At 42.6% G+C, this 19915-nt stretch overlaps 2 protein-coding genes across 4 annotated transcripts in view; both read left to right on the top strand.

The window, feature by feature from the left end:
* Nucleotides 1-19915, top strand: part of LOC127385813 (alpha-1-antiproteinase 2-like) — a 132579-nt gene that overhangs the window by 79781 nt on the left and 32883 nt on the right. The gene's annotated exons all lie outside the window — the stretch shown is intronic.
* Nucleotides 10171-18590, top strand: LOC127385812 (alpha-1-antitrypsin-like). 3 transcript variants are annotated; one of them, XM_051621964.1, is made up of 5 exons: nucleotides 10171-10271; nucleotides 11516-12187; nucleotides 12711-12981; nucleotides 13521-13668; nucleotides 15388-15715. In XM_051621964.1, the coding sequence occupies exons 2-5, from the start codon at nucleotides 11533-11535 to the stop codon at nucleotides 15595-15597; spliced, it is 1284 nt and encodes a 427-aa protein (XP_051477924.1). In that variant the 5' UTR covers nucleotides 10171-10271; nucleotides 11516-11532; the 3' UTR covers nucleotides 15598-15715. The 3 variants fall into 3 exon arrangements, with proteins under 3 accessions (XP_051477924.1, XP_051477925.1, XP_051477923.1); XM_051621965.1 differs by lacking the exon at nucleotides 15388-15715 and adding an exon at nucleotides 18263-18590 and having other exon boundaries at nucleotides 10183-10271; nucleotides 11513-12187; XM_051621963.1 differs by having other exon boundaries at nucleotides 10187-10271; nucleotides 11513-12187.

The raw sequence follows: 19915 nt of genomic DNA, 5'->3' as shown, positions 1-19915 counted from the left end.
AATAATTCATTTTCTGTGTTAAAAAGAATTGAAGAAAAAGAGGTAGATGAAAACATAGGTGGCATTAACACAGGTAGTTTTAATTCTTGCTTCTTAAAAAAACCCACAGCATTTCACTAGTTTTATTGCTGTACAAAATAAGGCATCACAGATATACATCTTCATCTAATTCAGCACAGCAAAATTAAAAGATCAAATTAGTTCAGAGGCAGTTATGTCCCATCTTTATATTTTTTTAACAGTAAAGACGGTGTTTATCTAGTTTCTTTTTTACCAACATTGATCTCCAAAATATTCTTCCCATGATGCCCTAAGAAATCCAGCTCTGTTTTCTTTCCAAAGTGCTCCAGTTGGATGTTATATGTGTGCTTTGGATGGGGTTGGAATTTGGGTGGGAGAAGATGATGAAAGGTCAAGAGAAGTTTAAGGGGAAAACAGCCTCTCTAAACACTTCAGTATTCATGTAGTTTGGCAGCAATGTTTTAACCACTGAGACTTAAGCCTTGTATCTAATTTCTGTGGGCAAAAATGAAGAATTCTTTTTGGCACTCGGTGGATTTAATGGGTGTCCCAGTCTTTCTTTAGAAACTACTTCCAAAGACATTAATTAAAACCCTTTTTTTCTCATTTTTTTGCACCCTGGTCTTCAAGTTCAGTCGTAGATGTGAACTAGCATAAAATTAATCTTTGTAATAAATATTGATGGCATTCTATGAAGACCTGCTTGCTTACTCGTATGTTAATTCCACTCCTCACTATCTTGTAAATGATAGCCATCAAACAAGTCCACCATGTGATTAGGTTTCACTCCCACATACTAACTGGTCACCTCAGTGAACAGCACACCTTGAGAGATGTAAATTACCTAAACACCTCCTGGAAAACAACAATGTAGCTGAAGCCCAGCCCATCTCAAGGAAGCATCCAGCAATGCTGACTTCACATATAGGTTCTACAAACAGGTCATGGCCTTGCACTTGTACTATGAACATCAATATGTGAACAAAAGGAAAAGGGCTTTTACATTCTGACATAATGGTACACATTGGAGATACTACAGGCTTGTGGGCTTGGCCATATGGATTGTCTTTTCTTGGGTGATACAAACTTCTGAGATACTAAACTAGAATATTAATTTCAATAGGCATTGCCAACATTAAGCTTGAAAACAGCCTCTATCAGAACTCAAAATTAGGAATATGTTAATCTTATTAACTGAGACCTGGTTTTGAATAGGAGGGAGGAAAAGTTTATATGAGAAGAGAACTCGAAATTGCAAGAATCCAACCACTTAGTACTTTTAAAGCAAAGAAAACTTGCAAGGAGAGATCTTTATTTTGTATGCATACATGCATCACCAGCCAGCTGTACTGACAATGTGCCAGCAGCAAACTGCCAGATTAGGTTGGACTAATTAAACCTTATTATTTTGTTAGGCATGGCTCATTGAACAGGCACCGTGTAACTGTTCAAAGAAATTCATCAATTCTCACAGCCCTAACCAAGCAAAACCAGGACTCTAGGTTTTTTTTAATACCAGTTATAAAAATCAACATCGTTGTCTCCCATGAAAGTATAAACACAGTAGATCAGATCAGAACAACCTTGCACACTAATTGTATTTGTATTAGAGCTAACAGCAAAATTGTGTTTCTTCAGCAAATGTGCTAAAGAGAAAAACTAAGCAAGCCAGTGAGAAACATTTTGGTGCATCCAGAACCTGTGTTTGCATGCCTTATGTAAGATTTTAGGCTGCTGTTTTAAAAAAGTCTCTTAACCCAATCATTACTACTAAAAAAAAAAAAAAAGGGGGTAGGGGGGTGGGAGGGAAGTTAAATAAGTGTTGCTTAGGACCAGTAAGACTTTTCCATGGACAAACTTTCCACTAGTTTTCAAAGTTGGAGTCTTAATATTACTCTCTTTAAGTCACAGCAGGGCTCCTGGATAAAACCATGACCTGGCAGCAAATATCAAGTACCTTAACATTTACTTCAAGCATCTGCCAAACGTAAGCGTGAAGTACAGAGGATTTTTAAGATATTTTTGGTTTGGTTCATAGACATGGATTTATAAAATCTGTTTCCAGCTATTCCAGTGTAAGAAGTCTGCTTTCCACATGACACAGAAAACTCCATAAAATACAGAAATTCTACAGTTTTTCTCTGAATCAATAAATGTCCTACATGGACAGGAAACTTTTGAGGGCTTAATGCATGAAATAAAATGGGTTAATACCCTTTCTTTACTGAGGTCCTAGAGCTGAAACATTATCTTCAAGGCTTTGCAACAAGAACAGGGTAATACAACTATTTTGCACATCAGTTTGGTATTGGGGTAAGCAATGGTGAATTTTAGTAATGTGTATACTGTGGACAGGACATGCAAAAGGTTTTGGACCAGCTGATGCAGGGTGGTTCCTATATATACCAGATGTGTGATACATAATATAGATCTTCTGGAGTGGGGTAGCTATGTCTGCTCTGCAAGCACTTGGTTCAAGCCTTCCTTTGCCCAAGGCTGACATTCTGCTGCCTTGAGAGATTGTCATTATTTGTTCTGCTTTTCTTTTCTTTCAGAGTGCCCAAAATAACAGCAGACTTACACAACAGCCTAAAAAAATATTTACACAGTGATGCTGAGGGTGGGCACTCTATTCAGCAAGGCATGGCTCGGGCTGCCTGAGGCTGCAAGGCTTGCTGAGCATTTCCTGATGAAAGGAGTTAGGTAGCTTGTGTCAGAGACACTTGGAGTAGAATAGTATGAGTAGAGTCACATGGTTAGGAATGAACTCAGCTGTAAATCAAAGCAACAGCGTAGGCACATTTTCCTGGTTACCCTCACCAGAAGCAGACCCTGTGGTGGACTAACTTGTAGAACCTCTGCTGACCTCTCTGGTAGGACAACAGACCATTTCTTCCAGCCTCCACCTAATAAGAACACTGATAGTTAAAGAGAGGCAGATTTTGAAAGAGTTTCAAAATCAACCCATGTTGACTTTCAGTAAGAGGGCAATACAGATGAATGTCTGAACTGGAAACATATTTGCATTTGTGTCTCTGTCACAGCTTTCTCACTGTACTGAAGCATGCTATGGGTCACCTCAGAATCACTCAGGGACTCCAGAATTATTCTGAATCCTTGCACAGAAGTCTTTCCAGCGCTGAGTCTCTTGCCTGCTTCAGTGCTCTTCATTGGCCATGCAGTTGCACAGTGGACTCTGCTGCTCTGGCTTCCTGTTCCAATATGATTGAATCAAGGCTCAAAGAAAGCCTCTGATTGTGGGACTGTTTCTGCAGTGATGTTAAATTCAGTTTTTTTGGGGAAAAAAAGAGATGCATGTTAATTATCTCTTCCGCTCTGCTTTTTACAGAAAATAAAGTTATCTTGGTTTACCGTGTTGTAGCAGGTACCTGAGCTGCATGGTCAGAAGACTAAAGCACCAAGACAGGCCCTAACACACCTCAGTAGATGTTTTAGCACTTGTGTCATTAGGTGGCAATAAGCTAGGGAGTTATATCTGGAAGAACAGCTGCTCATGGCCATGGACCTCATCTCTCCAAAGTGTTTGTCTAGCGTAATTATGCAAGTTTGGGAACAGCAAACATTAAAGCCAGCTGGCTGTGCAATCACTGACTTGTACCTGCTCTGCATGGCTACATGTGGATGGAAAATAGTTGCGCTAGCATCTATCTGCATCCTCAGATCATTTTGTTTTGATCACTATATTGTTCAGCAGAAGCATAAATGCTTAAAGCTGCTCAGCTGTATGACTAAAGGAGCAGCACAGAATGGCCAATGGCCTGACTGTCTTGGAGCACTGTGAGCAATCAAGCAGTCTAGCTTATACATTCTTTTAATTCAAACACAATTATTTTGTGGCTGGCAAAAAAAAGAATAGTCTGCTCCACCATACTTCACTTGACCTACACAAGCGCTCCAGGCGACAGCAACAACTGGTACTCCAGTAAGAAAAAATACAAATTCAAAACTGAAGTACTTAACCACAAACTTTGGCCCTTTCTAAATTAAGCTTGCAGAGTTCAGCTGTATTCCAGAAAAAGAAAATAATAATAATAAAAATAATAATAATTGGGAAAAAAAAAAAAAAAAAAGAGATCTGGAGCTGTGCAAGGAACATACATCAAAGTAGCACAGCTGGGGACTGGGAACAGCCATGCTTATACTGTTTTACTTATACAGGTCCTCAGCTTTTCAGGATCTAGGGACTTGTGTCACCTTTCCTGAGCAGGCAGTAACAAGTCCTGCAGGGTGCAGCAGAGACATAGAGGGGCTGAGTTGGCATTCTTCTGTCTGGCTGCTCTGCTCTGACGGATGCATCTAAACAGCTCATCCAGCCATGAATCCAGTGTTCACAAAATGGTTAAATGTTCAATTCTTGGTGATGTAAGGAGGGGGGTTAGCAAAACTTGGACTTCTGGAGGACTGACTTTGGCTTGTTTGGGACATTGGTTTAGAAAATCCCTTGGAAGACAGTCCAGAAAAGCAAAGGGGTCCAGGAAGGCTGGACACTCTTCAAGAAGTAAATCTTAAAAGGCTCAGGAGCAGGCTGTCCTCGTGTCTCATAAGATGAAAGGGCAGGGAAGACGCTGGCCTGGTTGAACAGGGAGCTTTTGCTGGAACTTAGAAAGAAAATGAGGGTTTACCACCTGTGGAAGAAGGGACAGGCAACTCATGGGGAGTACAGAGAGAAAATTAGGAAGGCAAAAGCCCACCTGGAGCTCAACTTGGCCACTGACATAAGGGACAACAAAAAAAGTTTTTACAAATGCATCAATAATAAAAAAAGATCCAGGGAGAATCTCCATCCCTTACTGGATGTGGCGGGGAAACATTGCAACCAAAGATGAAGAAAAGTCTGAGATACTTAATGCCTTCTTTGCCTCCATTTTTATTAGTCAGACCAGCTTCCCCCAGGGTGTTAAGCTTCTAGAGTTGGAAGATAAGGATGGAGAGCAGAACAATTCCCCATAATCCAGGAGGAGGCAGTTAAGGACCTGCTTCTGCACCTAGACACACACAAGTCTATGTGGCCTGATGGGATCCACCCTAGAGTGCTGAGGGGGCTGGTGGCAGAGCTCACCAAGACTTTGTCATTTATCAACAATCCTGGTCAACAGGGGAGGTTCCAGATGACTGGAGGCTGGCTAGTGACACCCATCTACAAGAAGGGCCCAAAAGAGGATCTGGGGAACTACAGGCCTGTTGGCCTGACCTTGGTACCAGGAAAGATCATGGAGAGGCTCATTTTGAGTGAGCTCACATGGCAAGTGCTGGGCAACCAGGAGATCAGGGCCAGGCAGCATGGGTTTATGAGAGGGCGGTCTTGCTTGACCAACCTGATCACTTCTATGACCATGTGATCTACCTATTACATGAGAGGAAGGCTGTGGGCATTGTCTACCTAGACTTTGGTGAGGCCTATTTACACTGTCTCACACAGTATTCTCCTGGAGAAGCTGGCAAATCATGGCAAAGACAAGCACACTCTTCACTGGGATAAAAAACTGACTGAACAGTGGGGCCTATAGAGCTCACTCACATTGACCCGGGACTGCAGAGCTCAGAGGTGGGCAAAACTGTGCCTTCAGATGAACAGTTATCTCCATCTGAGGTATAGTATGGGGTGAAGTAGCTCCTCTTGTCACAAAATTCTCATTTCCAAGAATTATTTGCTTAGGACTTGTGTACTCTTTGGGATGAAACACTCTGCTCTACTGACCAGCTGGGCCCCACGTTCTTTGCTCTCTGGAGTGCAGAGGTGTGGATACAAGAACATGATGTCCAAAAAAAACTAGCTTCATCAGCTAGTCCTTCTAGGTAATACGTATTTGAAGCTATGTAATATTTAACAGAGGAAAACGGCAGCTTGAGTAAAACAGCAAGAAACAGCACAGCCCATATGAGAGCAAGACCTTTCTGAATATAATGTAAGTACCCAGCTATCTTTATCTTAATTAGTTTGATGCAGCTGTATAGCTGTAAGCTAGTGAGTCATGAAGCACATCTGATTTCAAGGGTGAAGCCTGGTTTCTAGGCACTCAAATGACAGCAGAATTTAATTTCTACAAATATCAAACAGCAAATTTTGGGGACACATTATAGTTGCTCCACAGAGTACAACTCCACTCTGAATATTTATCCCAAATAGCTCTTTCACATCTAGAAGGAAAGTGTTTCATTAACAAAGGGGAAGTATTCTGACTTCCTAGATGTCATATTTGCACCAACATGGTCCAGACAGGATTCGCAAATTGATTTTGCTTTGCCAACCTCCCCTGTGAGTCCTGATTTACTCAGATCTCACAGAGCAAAGATGCAGAAGGACAAGCTGCCTCATCTTAGCTCAAATCTTAGTGGTCAGGGTGATGACACAAAGTGAGGAAAATCCCAACAGATATTTCATCTGCTCTGCTGACCCTGTGTTTCCAAGTGCTTTTGCCATTGACTTGGGGGTGAGTAGGTAACTCATGTGATCTTCTTCCCTGAAGTTGTTCTGCTTCAAGTTCCTTTTCTTGTCATTAGTACAATTTTTAATTGCAATAGGTTTTTCCTGTTTTCTGACAGATTAAACATCCTGGACACTACAAATCATCCCAACATGTTCTTGGTCTAACCAGTAAAAGAGAAAACAGTAAACATACAAAGAAAAAATGGCCACAGCTATCAGAAATGGCCAGGATGCCATGATCCAGGGTCTTTGCTGAGTGCTATTCTGGCCATGGGGCTTCTTGACTGATGAAAGAAGGCTTTGCTGCTGGTACAGAGTTTGGAAAGACAGTGGGGCCAAGCCTACACCAGTGATGTCACCCTCATGTGACTGGGATGGGGGGTATACACAGAGAAGAATCCATCTGGAAGACATGCATAACATCAGTGATCATTTAATAAACAGCAACGTACTCTGATCTAATCAGGTATTGAAGCAGAAAAAATCTATCAGCTGTCTTGTGCTTAGTCACTTGGTATCTTAAAATGAGTCATGAATCAGAGAAAAAAACAGCAATTTTGAGTGCTTGAGTGCTACAATCCTGTATTGTTTTCCATTTACATTGCTCTGTCATTTGATGCAAGCCTCATTCAATCACTAATAGCATGATGATCCTTTGAGCTGTTAGAGAGAAAAATAAGGAATTAAGTTATTCCTGATGTGTCACCTCATCATAAAATAGATTTACACAGAGGCAGAAAAAACACCACCTTTTCACTTGTTCTCTCCTTCTGAGTCATTTTCCTATAGTACTCACATGTGTCTTTCTCCACATTTCTTTCTCTAGTAACAAGGGACTTCTGTAGAAGGAGTAAAGCAGAACTGAAGTAGGCAACAATTCTGAGATAAACTCAGAAGCATAAGGATTTAAAAACTACTTCCATAATAAAGAAGCAGGTCAGGATACAATAGTGACTGTCAGATAGTTGTTGAAGGCAGTAGCAGATAAAACTAAAATAAGAGCTATTGACACAGCTGGCTTCTAGCATCCAAGACCATTTCATTCATTGCCCACACAGTAGCTGCAAAAGATGATGAAGGCCACCCTCACACTGTGCTTGCTAGTAGCCATGCTTCACCTCACTGTCCACAGCCTGACTCAGACTGACCACCACAATAACAAGCCCAAGGCAACTCACCTCCAGGAGCAGTATCCTCACGAGGGACATCCTCTTGAGTCCTGTCAATTGATAGTCCCAGCAACACAGATTTTGCCTTCCGGTTTTACAGACAAGAAAATACTCAAGAACCTGAGAAGAACATTTTCTTTTCCCCAATCAGCGTCTCCATTGCCTTTGCCCTGCTAGCCCTGGGATCCAGAGCCAACAGTCAGACTCAGGTACTGTAAGGCCCGGCCTTTAACCTAACCAAAACCCAGAAGAAGGAGATACATTACAGCTTTCATCATCTCTTCCTCATGCTGAACCACCCTGGCAGCCAGATGCAGCTGAGCACAGGGAACATGCTGTTCATGGACAAACACCTGAATCCACTGAAAACATTTCTGAAGGACATCACAAAGTTGTACAAAGGAAAAGTTGCTTCTAGTAACTTCCAGAATTCCACTGAAGCTAAAAAAGAGATCAATAATCATATGAATAAACATGGAAAGTTTTCAAGCTTTGAAACCTCTTCCACATCTGAATTTTTCTAGCATATGTCTAAGCTCCTAAGCATAAAAGTTCACTTATTTGCAATCTCCATGTTTTAGAGCATTGCCAAACAACAGATTTATGCACTTGTAAATTTTCTGTCAGACTTTATCTGCTTATTACTTAGAAAAAATTACAATGTTTTCACATGTCGCATAAAGTAGAAAAAAAAAAATCAAAGATGCAAATTAACAAAAATCACCAAGCAGTTTAATTTGCTTATAGTGCATGCCTATTAAGTGGGTAGCTACCTCTGGAGTGAAAGTCTAAATACTCTACACCCTGTCATCACATTTTGCGTATCCCAAGAGGCAGCTGGGAATGTACTGCTTTGGCAATCATTCATGTCCTCTTAGATGTTATATCCATTAGAAGCATCATGCAGGACATACATGGAATTTACCACCAAGAAAATAATCTTTGAAAAGAGATGAGTGTTTTGCAAAACAGATTTTATTTCAAGTACTCTGTTAAGTTTGGGTACCTTAATCTCAGGTGCCCTAGTCTGATGCATTTTTTTATGATACTGGATTATTATTTTTTTACTGGGAGTGATGGTGGGGAGAGGAAGCTCAGACTTTTAACATAATGAGAGTACTGTGGAATTCATATTCCATTATTTATTTTTCCATTGTATTTTATTTCTAGTCAATATTAAAAAACAAACAAACAAAAAAACATACTTACAGAATGCCAACCTGTCATCCCTGCACATTTATTCAGTGAATGACATGATTTAATACAAAATAAAATACGATTAAAAAATCAGGTGATTAAACATCAAGAGAATCTCATTTTTAAGATTAAAGCCATTGCAGCCCTACTCCATTTACTGCAATGAGGTTACAATACGGCCCCAAAGTTCAGATTGTTCTTATATGTAAACTTTTCCATAGTGCTATTATAGAATCATAGGATGGTTTGGATTGGAAGGGACCTTGAGGAACACCTAGTCTCAACTGCCTACACAAGCAGGGACACCTCCCACTAGACCAGGTTGCTCAAAGCCACATCCAGGGATGGGACATCCACAATGCCCCTGGGCAACCTGTTCCACTGTTTCACCACCCTCATAGTGAAGAATTTCCTCCTAATGTCTAATCTAAATCTCCCCTCTTCCAGTTTAAAACTATTAACACTTGTCCTGTCACTACAAGCCCTTGTAAAAAGTCCCTCCCCCACTTTCCTGTAGGCCGCTTTCAGATACTGGAAGGACATTAGAAGGTGTCCCTGGAGCCTTCTCTTCTCCAGGCTGAACAATCCCAGCTTTCTCAGCCTGTCTTTATAGGAGGGGTGCTCCAGCCCCCTGATCATCTCCATGGTGCTATTTTGGACTTGCTTCAGCAGGTCTATGTCCTTCCTGTGTTGAGGACTCCAGAATTGGACACAGTATGCCAGGTAAAGAACATAAGAGCAGGGGGAGCTCCACAGCTTCTTACCAGAGCCACTTCTGCAGCCCTTCCCCCGTACCAAAAAACCTACCAAACAAAACCAGAACACTAAAATAATCATCAAAGGCCTCTCAAAAAGCCAACCAATGTCGCTGACTATCCTTTATCTAATACTTTAGTGACCCCTTCACTTAACGCCAGCTAAGGCATCCCTGCAGTGTGTGCTGCAGGGCACCACAGAGATACTGAGATACTCTTGAACAGAGTTACTGCTGCCTTGGGCACTGGATTAGATGGCAGCCTTGCATCAGGATATCCCATGCAAAGAGTTCAGTGGGACACAGCACCCTTTCCATAAACAGGCATTGCTTTGGGCCCGTCTTAGCTTTCCAGTTCTTCTAATGTTCTCTTTTCTAAAGATCATTTACCACCAAGACAACCTTGAAAAGCCCTTTTGCCCACAGTTTAGGTCAAGCCCAAAAGTAGCAAAGTCCCTGATTTTTACCCCCCTCATAGCCCCAGGTTCTGGCATCGTTCTGCATGTATGACCGGAAAATAGAGTTATAATGCTTGATGTCCAGCAAAAAAACAGCTTGCTCAGTCTTTGCCTTGCAAATAAACCTTATTTGCTCTGTTTAATATTTACCAGTAGACATTAACTTTATAAACCCAGCAAAATATGAGCAGGGAAGACACATTGTGAGAGAGAGGACCAGAACTGTAAGTACAATTTTATACTTTCTTAGGAATCTCTGAATTCCTGTTGTCTGTTATCTCTGCCATTCATTGCACAATAATTAATTCTGAGATTATTTGTTTTTTGCAGTAATTAGAAATACTTTTGGCTCCTGAAAGCATCATCTAAATGTTGGGAGCAGGACTGAGTCAGTGATCCAGTTCCTAGCTTTTTTAACAACTGCCCATGGCAAGTTTGATGCAAGACCTAAACCTGGCATTAGACATGCAGCCTGAGGCAGCCCCTGGGGCAGAAGCCCATGCTCCAGAATGGGCACACAGCTGCTATGAACAGCATCCAGATGGTCTCTGTTTTCCTGCAGGCCACTGCCTACTCATATTTTTGAGTTTTTGCCATTTGAGACAATTGAGGTGAGGGGCCCTGCGGAGAACATTCTTCTCCAGTGTATTTCATGGGCTCTTCCCCTGAAAAGGGAAGAAGGACTCTGGGATTATGCAGAATTTGCTTACATCAGTGAAGGGAAGAGGAAGGGTCACTGAATTGCTCATGCATAGCAAGGCAGATTCCACTACAGCTTTTCCAAAGCTCTTGGGTCTTGGGCTTTGCAGCCTTATGGAGAGTTTGTGTGCAAAAGACAGAGACGATAAACTTTCTGCATTAATCCTCCATTTGCTGAAACGTTTAAGGTAACTTTTGGAAATAATACAGTTCTTGAGGTCAGAGCTGCCACACAAGAGCCAGAAAGATATAAACAGTTTCAGGGGTGATAATTTAGATGTCTGCTTTTTCACACCTGTAACTGATAGCATCTCTGTATAACTGCAGTGCTTGAAAACCCAAGTCATAACAAGACCATGGGTACTATGGAAACTTATCAGCAAAAGTCAGTCCCTCTGCCAGAGTAGCTGCCAAATACATGGGGGCCAACAGGTGAACTCGGTCACCCACCCAGAGCCACTCAGGAGGGCCATGAGGCCATGCTGGTCAGAGGCAAGAACTATTTCAGGCAGAACATCTTACAGAAGCCTACACAACATCAACTCCTCCCTGGCACTGCCATATCAATATCTTCCTTCCTTGGCTCATTCATCAGAAACTGAGATAACTGACTAGAAACAGACTCTTCAGGAGGCCAAGTAGAAGAGTATTTCTAAGTAGAGCAGAAGCCCTGAAGACTGACATCTTAAAATCAACATTAAAAAGCTATTTTTATGCAGGGAAGAAAAAATTCTCTAGACCTAAAAGCTGATTTATTCTTTCTTAGCAGAACTGTTCAGAAGGAAAATGAAGTCTGCACTGTATTTGTGTTTGTTGCTTCTTGGATTACAAGTCCAGGGTCAACTGAAGTCCAACCTCAACGATGAACAGCAGGAACAAGAAACAGCCCATTTCCCAGAAGACCATTCCCAGGCTGAAGGTGAAAACTCACCTCACGTCAAGATAGCCCCCAGCAACGCTGACTTTGCATTTAGGGTTTACAAGCAGATCAGAGAGGAGACAGGCAACAAGAACATTTTCTTTTCTCCTTTGAGTATCTCCACTGCCTTTACAATGCTCTCCCTGGGGGCCAGATCAAACACTCTCAGTCAGCTGCACAAAGGCCTCGCCTTCAATCTGACAGAGATGGAGGAGCAGGAGATCCATGCGGGATTTCAGCGCATCCTCCAGCTGCTCAATGATCCTCACCAAGAAGACCAGTTGAACATGGGCAACGCCCTGTTCATAGACGACCGACTGAAACTGCTCCAAAAATTTTTGGATGATGTGAGAAGTCTGTATTATTCTGAAGCTATTTCTACTAGCTTCCAGAATTCTCCAGAGGCTATAAAGGAAATCAATAAGTACATAGAAACAAAAACTCATGGGAAAATTGTTGATTTCCTCCAGGATCTTGATCCAAACACTGTGATGGTTCTGGTTAACTACATTTTCTTTAAAGGTGAGTGACAAAGGTGGGTAGCAGTTACACACATCAGCTCTGGAAGTCTTCTCCAGATGGAAGAAACATAACTTCTTTCACATCGTGAACCCATGCTATCATTCAATGTAAAATATGTCTTTCTGCTTTTAAATGACCTAAGGAAATATTTTAAAGCCAGGTATGGAAAATAATTTTCTGTAAGAGAAAAGAAAAAGTGAAAGAAAACAAAGAAGAACTCATCAGTGGAGCCTGTATGGTGGGAGTCTGTGCAAGTTTTATCATTGCCTTTGCAGGCCAAAGCTCAGCTCATTTCTGTGACATGCCTCAGCCTCAATTTTTCTTAGTGTTTCTCATTAGAACCATCAAAATGACCTAGTGCTTCCTTTCACGGCCAAGGAACAAGCATCCTTTAACTGAGATAAGCTTGTGGTTGTCTTTACAGATAAAATACAGTACACAAAGGATCAACTAATGTCACATGCCTTTACTAGTCCCTTTTTCATGCTCTTTCTTTTTTATTTTTTTTTTCCTTCTCCAAAAGGTTACTGGGAAAAACCTTTCAGCCCTTTGTCCACCAGGGATGCTGACTTCATGTTGGATGCCAAGAATTCCGTAAAGGTCAAAATGATGCAACAAAATAAACACTTTAATATCCATAGAGATAAGAAGTTGTCTTGCTGGGTAGTAGAAATCCCATACAAAGGAAATACTACTTCATTGTTCATTCTGCCTGATGAAGGGACAATGAAGCAAGTGGAGGATGCTCTGCTAAAAGACACAGTGTCTAGCTGGTTGAAATCACTTGATTACAGGTAATCTAACTGCTGCTTCGTTTCAATATCAAACAGGCCACAGCTACTTGTCTAGGCAAGGTAAAGCATAGGATGTCACAACGAGTTGCTAAGCACACCTCTGAGAAACTAGCATTGCCTAGTTTCTTTAACTCAGGCAAAGTGTCAGGTGACTTCATGCCTAAGGGGAGCCCTCTCCTCAGCTCTCCCAGCCACAGCAGTGGGAGTGCAACCACCTGTGAGGATCCTGCATTGCCCTCAGAAGCCTGCCTTGAGTAGGAAGAATCCACTTCAAAAGAAAATGCAACTTCTTTTTCTCCAGCCTGCATGATACTCTCCACAGTCACTTACATAAACCAGCATTCTGTCCCTCTACCACTGATCAGACTGGCTGGTGGGATAGGTACCTCAGTTCCTGTTTCTTTAACATGGGATTTAAAAAGCCAAGCCTCAGTTCCACAGGTGTTTGGGATGGGTCTATATTTGCAACAGTTATTGCATCAAGGGATCTTGCAATATTAATCTTTTATTTTTTGGTTTTGTTTTGTTTTTTTTCAAAGACAAATCTACCTGGACCTTCCAAAGTTCTCCATCTCTGGCTCCTATGATGTTAGGAGCCTTTTTGAAAAAATGGGTGTGACAGAGGTGTTCAGTGACCACGCTGATCTCTCTGGAGTGGCAGAAAACGCTCTTCTGAAGGTTTCCAAAGTAAGTGTGCAAACAAAGACAATAATCAAGGGCGTTTATCTGCCTATGTACATATGGGTTTCATCTCTGTAAATAAGCTGATCCCACCTCTGAAGTGTAGTCATAACCTTTCATGGTAATAAAGGAAGCTAAAGTTTAGGTATTAAAAGGTTGTTGTTCCTACAGTTTAACAGTAAATTGTGATCCTGCAAGTTCACTTGAACATCTCTAAAGAAGCAAACAGATCTGGAAAGTATAAAAGGAATAATTTAACAAGAAGCTGGTAAAAAATAATTTATACATGACAAGAACAATAATTATGCCAGAAGTCAGGGAACAGTCTTATCCTATGTATACAACTGTCATTACTGCATTATCTGAGCACCTCAGAATTTATATGGACAACAGACTTACAGGACAGGGGTAGCTCCATTTCACAAGCAACAATCCAACACACAGATAAGCAAAATGATTTCCTGAGTGTCCCGGGAAATATATGCCTTGTGCCACGAGCAAAGTGATCCTTCCCCTCTACCTTCTACTCTGCACTTGTGAGACCACCTCTGGATTATTCCAAGTCCAGTTTGGGACTTTCAGTACAAGGGACATATTTACATACTGGAGCACAGCGAGTCCTGTTGGAGGGTTGGCAGGATGGCAATGTGTCTGGAGCACAGGATGTACAGGGAGAGGCTGGGAGATCTACAGTTGTTCACCCAAGAGAAGGGAAGGTGACGGGAGTTCTTGGTACTGACCTATTAAGAGGGTGCACGTAAGATGAACCTAGACTCTTCTTGCAGTGCACAGTGATAGGACAAGAGACCCCACACACAAGATACTCATCAGGTATTATGTAAAAAAGTTCACACTGAAGAAAATTCAAAACTAGGATGAGTTTCTTAGGCTATGAAATATGAAACATGTTCAGCCAAGAGAAGGGAAGGTGACAGGGGGTTCTTAGTCAAACCCTGTCTAGATGAGACCCTGAGCAACATTACCTAGTGTCTGAGTTTATGCGGTTTAAAGTGGCTGGTTCCATTGGATGACCCACAGAGGTCCTTCCAACCTATATTATTTCATGACTTTGTGATTCCTCACACTGAACCATACCTTGTTACCTGTATAAACATCTGGATTACAGCTGTATGACAAGTGAATAGAGGAGGCGTAACAGGAATTAATGAGAGGAAATTTCACATGGGTTATGGACAATGAAGAAAAAGCCTGGAGGGCTGAACAAGGACAAGGAAATAAGATCCTGTGAATTCAGAAATAGTAATTTGCTATGCCTACCATAGAAAACCCTATAAAGTCAAGCTGTACCAGTGGGCTGTGCTGCAGAAAGACACCTTACAAAGCTTGTCACTATTGTGTCTTTGCAGACCAGGGGTTTTTTTGCTTACACAGAAACTGATAGAAAAAAAAAAACTTTTTTCTTCTGTGTTAAGTACTAAGGACAAAATCTTACTCTCAAAAACAACAGACCAGTAGACATCCTCTATGCTGCTTAGTCACTGCTAGCAGCCAAGTCTGACTCTGCCACAGCGTTGAAGAAAAGTCTGAACTCAGAGCAAACTACTTGTCTTGGAAAGGCTGGACATGAGTTTCACATGAAAGTTCTATATCAATTTTTGTGCTTTCTTTTAAAAAGTACCTCTCACATAGTTAAAGCAAGAAAGTTTCTCCACAGCTGCTTCTCACTCTTCTCTACTTATATTTTAATCTTTGCTTCCCTTGCAGGCAATTCACAAGGCCATGGTGGATGTTAGTGAGAATGGCACAGAGGCTGCTGCAGTGACCTTGATAGAAATGACATTATATTCTTCACCGCTTCTTCCTCTTCCTCACATTACATTCAACAGACCCTTCCTGATGATGATAATTGACAAAAGCACCGATGGCGTCCTCTTCATGGGAAGAATTGTGAACCCAACTGTCAAGGAGGAGTAGGACAGGCAGTTTGCACTCCCCGGTGCAGGGAAGACAGCATGTAGAGAAGTCCCAGGGACTTCTTTGCAGAGGCAGAAAAAAAATCTCTAATTAATAAATGCATAAATTTTAAATGAAATTATTGCAAACAAGTGTGCTACAGAGTTTTTTACCGTTTCTTGCATACATTTTCCCCAGACTGCCACCATCTGAGTCTAGGGCTCATCTGTGTCCTGTGGTGGGTCTGTTGGAACCATCTGGAACCGGCTGGAACCAGCCCTAGCACAGAGGGTAGCCAAGGAAAGCTGGTCCATATTCAGGGATCACCTCCTCCATGGCCCGGACCAATGTGTCCCAAAAAAGATGAAGGCAGGCAGGAGTGCAAGGAGACCTGTGTGGATGAGCAAGGAGTTCCTAGACACATTTACATGTAAAAACAAGAAATACAGAGGGAGAAAGCAGGGAAAGGTATCCTGGGAGGACTACAGACAAGTTGTCAGAGAAGCAAGGGATTGGGTAAGGAAGGCCAAAGCACAGACAGTATTGGATCTGGCCAGGGATGTTAAGAACAAGAAAAGCTTCTACAGGTATGTCAGTGATAAGAAGAAGACAATGCGGGCCTGCTTCAGAAGAAAACTGGAAACTTGGTCACGCAGGACACAGAGAAGGCTAAGGTACTCAAGGACTACTTTGCCTCAATCTTCACCAGCAAAGGCTCTGGTCACACCATTTGAGTTTAAGAAGGCAAAGGCAGGGACTGGGAAAAGGAAGATCTGGCAGCTGTAGGGGAAGAGCAGGTCTGAAAACATCTGAATGACCTGAAGCTGCACAAGTCCATGGGACCTGATGGGATTCATCCACAGCTCCTAAAGGAACTGGCCGATGAAGTTGCAAAGTCTCTGTCCGTCATATTTGAAAAGCCTTGGCAGTCTGGAGAAATTCCCATGGACTGGAAAAGGGGAAAAATAACTCCCATTTTCAAAACGGAATAAAAGGAAGACCCAGGGAACTACAGACCGGTCAGTCTCACCTCTGTGCCTGGCAAGATCATGGAGCCTGGCAAGATCATGGAGCAGAACCTCCTGAAGGCTCTGCTAAGGCACGTGGGAAACAAATAGGCGACTGGTGACAGCCAACATGGCTTCCTTCACCAAGGGAAAATCCTGCCTGACCGATTTGGTGGCCTTCTACAATGAGGTCACGGCATTGGTGGACAATGGAAGAACAACTGATGTAATCTACCTGGACCTGAGCAAAGCTTTTGACACTGTCCCGCACCACATCTTGGCATTGAAACTGGAAAGATAAGGATTCAATGGATGGACCACTTGTTAGGTAAGGAACTGGCTGGATGTTCACACCCAAAAAATTGTGATCAATTGTCCAGATAAAGACCAGTGATGAGTGGTGTCCCCCAAGCATCAGTACTCGGACCAAGGCTGTTTAAAATCTTTGTCAGTGACATAGACAGAGGCAATGAGTGCCCCCTCAGCAAAACTGAAGATGACACTAAACTGTGTGGTGAGGTCAACATGCTGGAAGGGAGGGATGCCATCCAGACTTACTTCAACAGGCTTGAGAAGTGGGCTCGTGCAAACTGCATGAAGTTCAAGAAGGCCAGATGCAAGCTCCTGCACGTTGGTCAAGGCAATCCAAAGCACAAATACAGGTTGGGTGGAGAATGCATGAAAAACAGTCCAGATGAGAACTTGGGTACGATGTGCTGACAATGTGCGCTTGCAGCCCAGAAAGTCAACTGTGTTCTAGACAATCCTGTACCTGCGACATCCTAAACTCCAGGCTGGTCAGGATGGCCCCTGCAAAACGAGAGCCCTGCCTGACTGATGGAAATCCAAGTCTGCCCTTCCCTGGATGAACAGACATGAAATGGTGCTACCGGCATTGCTTTATATATATAATCTTGTGTTTCATCAACATATAGAAGTTATGAAGGGATAGGATAGGAATACCTGGATGGAGCAAAAAAAAAAATATTGAGGAAAACCCTGAGGAAAGCTCTGCATTCAAGGCCAATGTCTTGCAGCTCTCCTTCCAGCAACTGAGCAGAGGCAGAAAGAGATGGAGGCTCTGAAATGCACAGGTCCTTACTCTTCAAATCTAACAGTGGTGTAAAAATAAAGCAGACTATGACTACAGTAATATCAAACTACTGCTGAATATAAGAGGTGCAATCAGATCCCCTGTGATCAGTTCATTCTCACAGATAGCGCCAGCCCAAAGGGAAATGCGTATTGTTTGATTGCTGGATTGATGGATTTAGAAGTTGTTTCTGGTATGGTAGCCAGATATGAAATCTATTAAGAATTGAATCAAGAAACCTTGAATTGGCTTTACATTTTCTTTAGCTCTGACTGCACACCACATTCCTTTGTTAAGTACTAAGGACAAAATCTTACTCTCAGAAACAACAGACCAGTAGACATCCTTATGCAGCTCAGTCACTGCAAGCAGCCAAGTCTGACTGCCACAGTGTTGAAGAAAAGTCTGAACTCAGAGCAAACTACTTGTCTTGGAAAGGCTGGACATGAGTCTCACATGAAAGTTCTATATCAATTTTTGTGCTTTCTTTTAAAAAGTACCTCTCACAGAGTTAAAGCAAGAAAGTTTCTCCACAGCTGCTTCTCACTCTTCTCTACCTATATTTTAATCTTTGCTTCCCTTGCAGGCAATTCACAAGGCTATGGTTGACGTTAGTGAGAATGGCACAGAGGCTGCTGCAGTGACCTTGATAGAAATTGCAGAGTCTGCAGAGTTTCCTCCTCCTCCTCTCATTAAATTCAACAAGCCCTTCCTGATGATGATAATTGACAAAAGCACCGATGGTGTCCTCTTCATGGGAAGAATTGTGAACCCAACTGCCAAGGAGGAGTAGGACAGAGAATTTCCACTCCCTGGTGAAGAGAAGACAGTTTGTGCAGAAGTCACAGAGACTTCCTTGCAAAAAGGGAGTAGAACTGATCCCTAATAAAAGAATAAATAAATGTTACATGAAATTGTTTTTCACTTGCAAACACAGTCGGAGACAAGCATGAGTGGACCATGTTGACAAAACAGGGCAAGCCAAACAGACAGCCATGGGATCTTCAACAGAAAAAATTCCCTACCTCACTCATCACAGCTCCCATGGTCCCTTGCATGCAAATAACAGCTTCCTGCTCCTGGCTGAGACACTCCCTATGTCTCCCATTTCCTGCTTATCATGTCCTCAGCTCAGAAACCACAAATCTATCCCCTTCAGCTGTAAAATAATCCTGTCCCTCCCTCCCATTCTACTGTGAATCCCAGCAGAAGTCTCTTTCGTCTGTGAAGTCATTCCAGCACTTGGTGGCTAAGAAGGGAAATAGGAACATAGACCTTTTAAACCTTTCCTCTCCTAGATGGTGGATGCTCCTGGGTAAAGAGTAATCCTAACCTTCAAGAGATTTCTCTCCATTAATCTGATGTCTGGGGAGCAGCAGGGTGACTTGAACATCTTCCTGAGCACTGAGCACTCATCTGTGTCCTGTGGTGGGTCTGTTGGAACCATCTGGGACTGGCTGGAATCAGCCATGTCTGGCATGGAGCAGCCCTGGCCTCTCCTCACAGAGTCTGCCCTGCAGCCCCCCGCTGCCAGTGCCTCTGCACGGACACTGATACAGAAACACACTCTGAAGAGAACGCCAAGTTCACAAAGGGTAACGGTGTTTAATGGTTGGGTTGAACAACAGATGGCACAAATGAACTGTCAGGAGTGGCCATTAGGATCCCTTCACAGTGACATCTCAGCCTCAAAAACTGGCAAGCTTCCATGAACTTCACCAGTGCAGCCTGAGACAAGTGACAGCACCTCCTCCCCATGTCTCCAGCTTTCCTCCTGAGGAGGGCAGGAAAAAAACCTTCACTCGAGAGGGCCTGGGGCTCCCTGCTGCTGCTGGAGGGCTTTGGTGTTGGGCTAGTCTGGGTCAGAAATCACACAGACCTGAAGATTTACTTCACGCAAAATATTTGCTCTGTAATCATCCTGTTGTCTCCAGATCTTAAAGAAAGAAAACCAGCAGTGTTTGAAAAATGCTCCATGGAAAAACTTTGTGACCTATTCCTGCTTAACTCATTTTCTCTCTCAGGAAGGTAAAATCAGTTGTTTCAGCAGTGCTTGAAGGGAAAACCTCTGCTGCTGGAGCCATGCCAAGGATTTCAGCTACGCCCTGGGCTGCCAAACTGCAAGCCTCTTTATCCACAGCTACTAACACAGCTTGCACAGCCATTGCTCCCCTGCTTTGGAAGTGGTGAGGTTTAGGTGAGCAGTTAACTGCAATAATTGGGACATGTTAGAGGGAAG

Source organism: Apus apus, chromosome 5 (genome assembly GCF_020740795.1).
Source record: "Apus apus isolate bApuApu2 chromosome 5, bApuApu2.pri.cur, whole genome shotgun sequence".
Lineage (NCBI taxonomy): Eukaryota > Metazoa > Chordata > Aves > Apodiformes > Apodidae > Apus > Apus apus.
The sequence above is the reverse complement of the archived record's forward strand: the minus strand, read 5'-3'. Positions and strand labels throughout refer to the sequence as shown.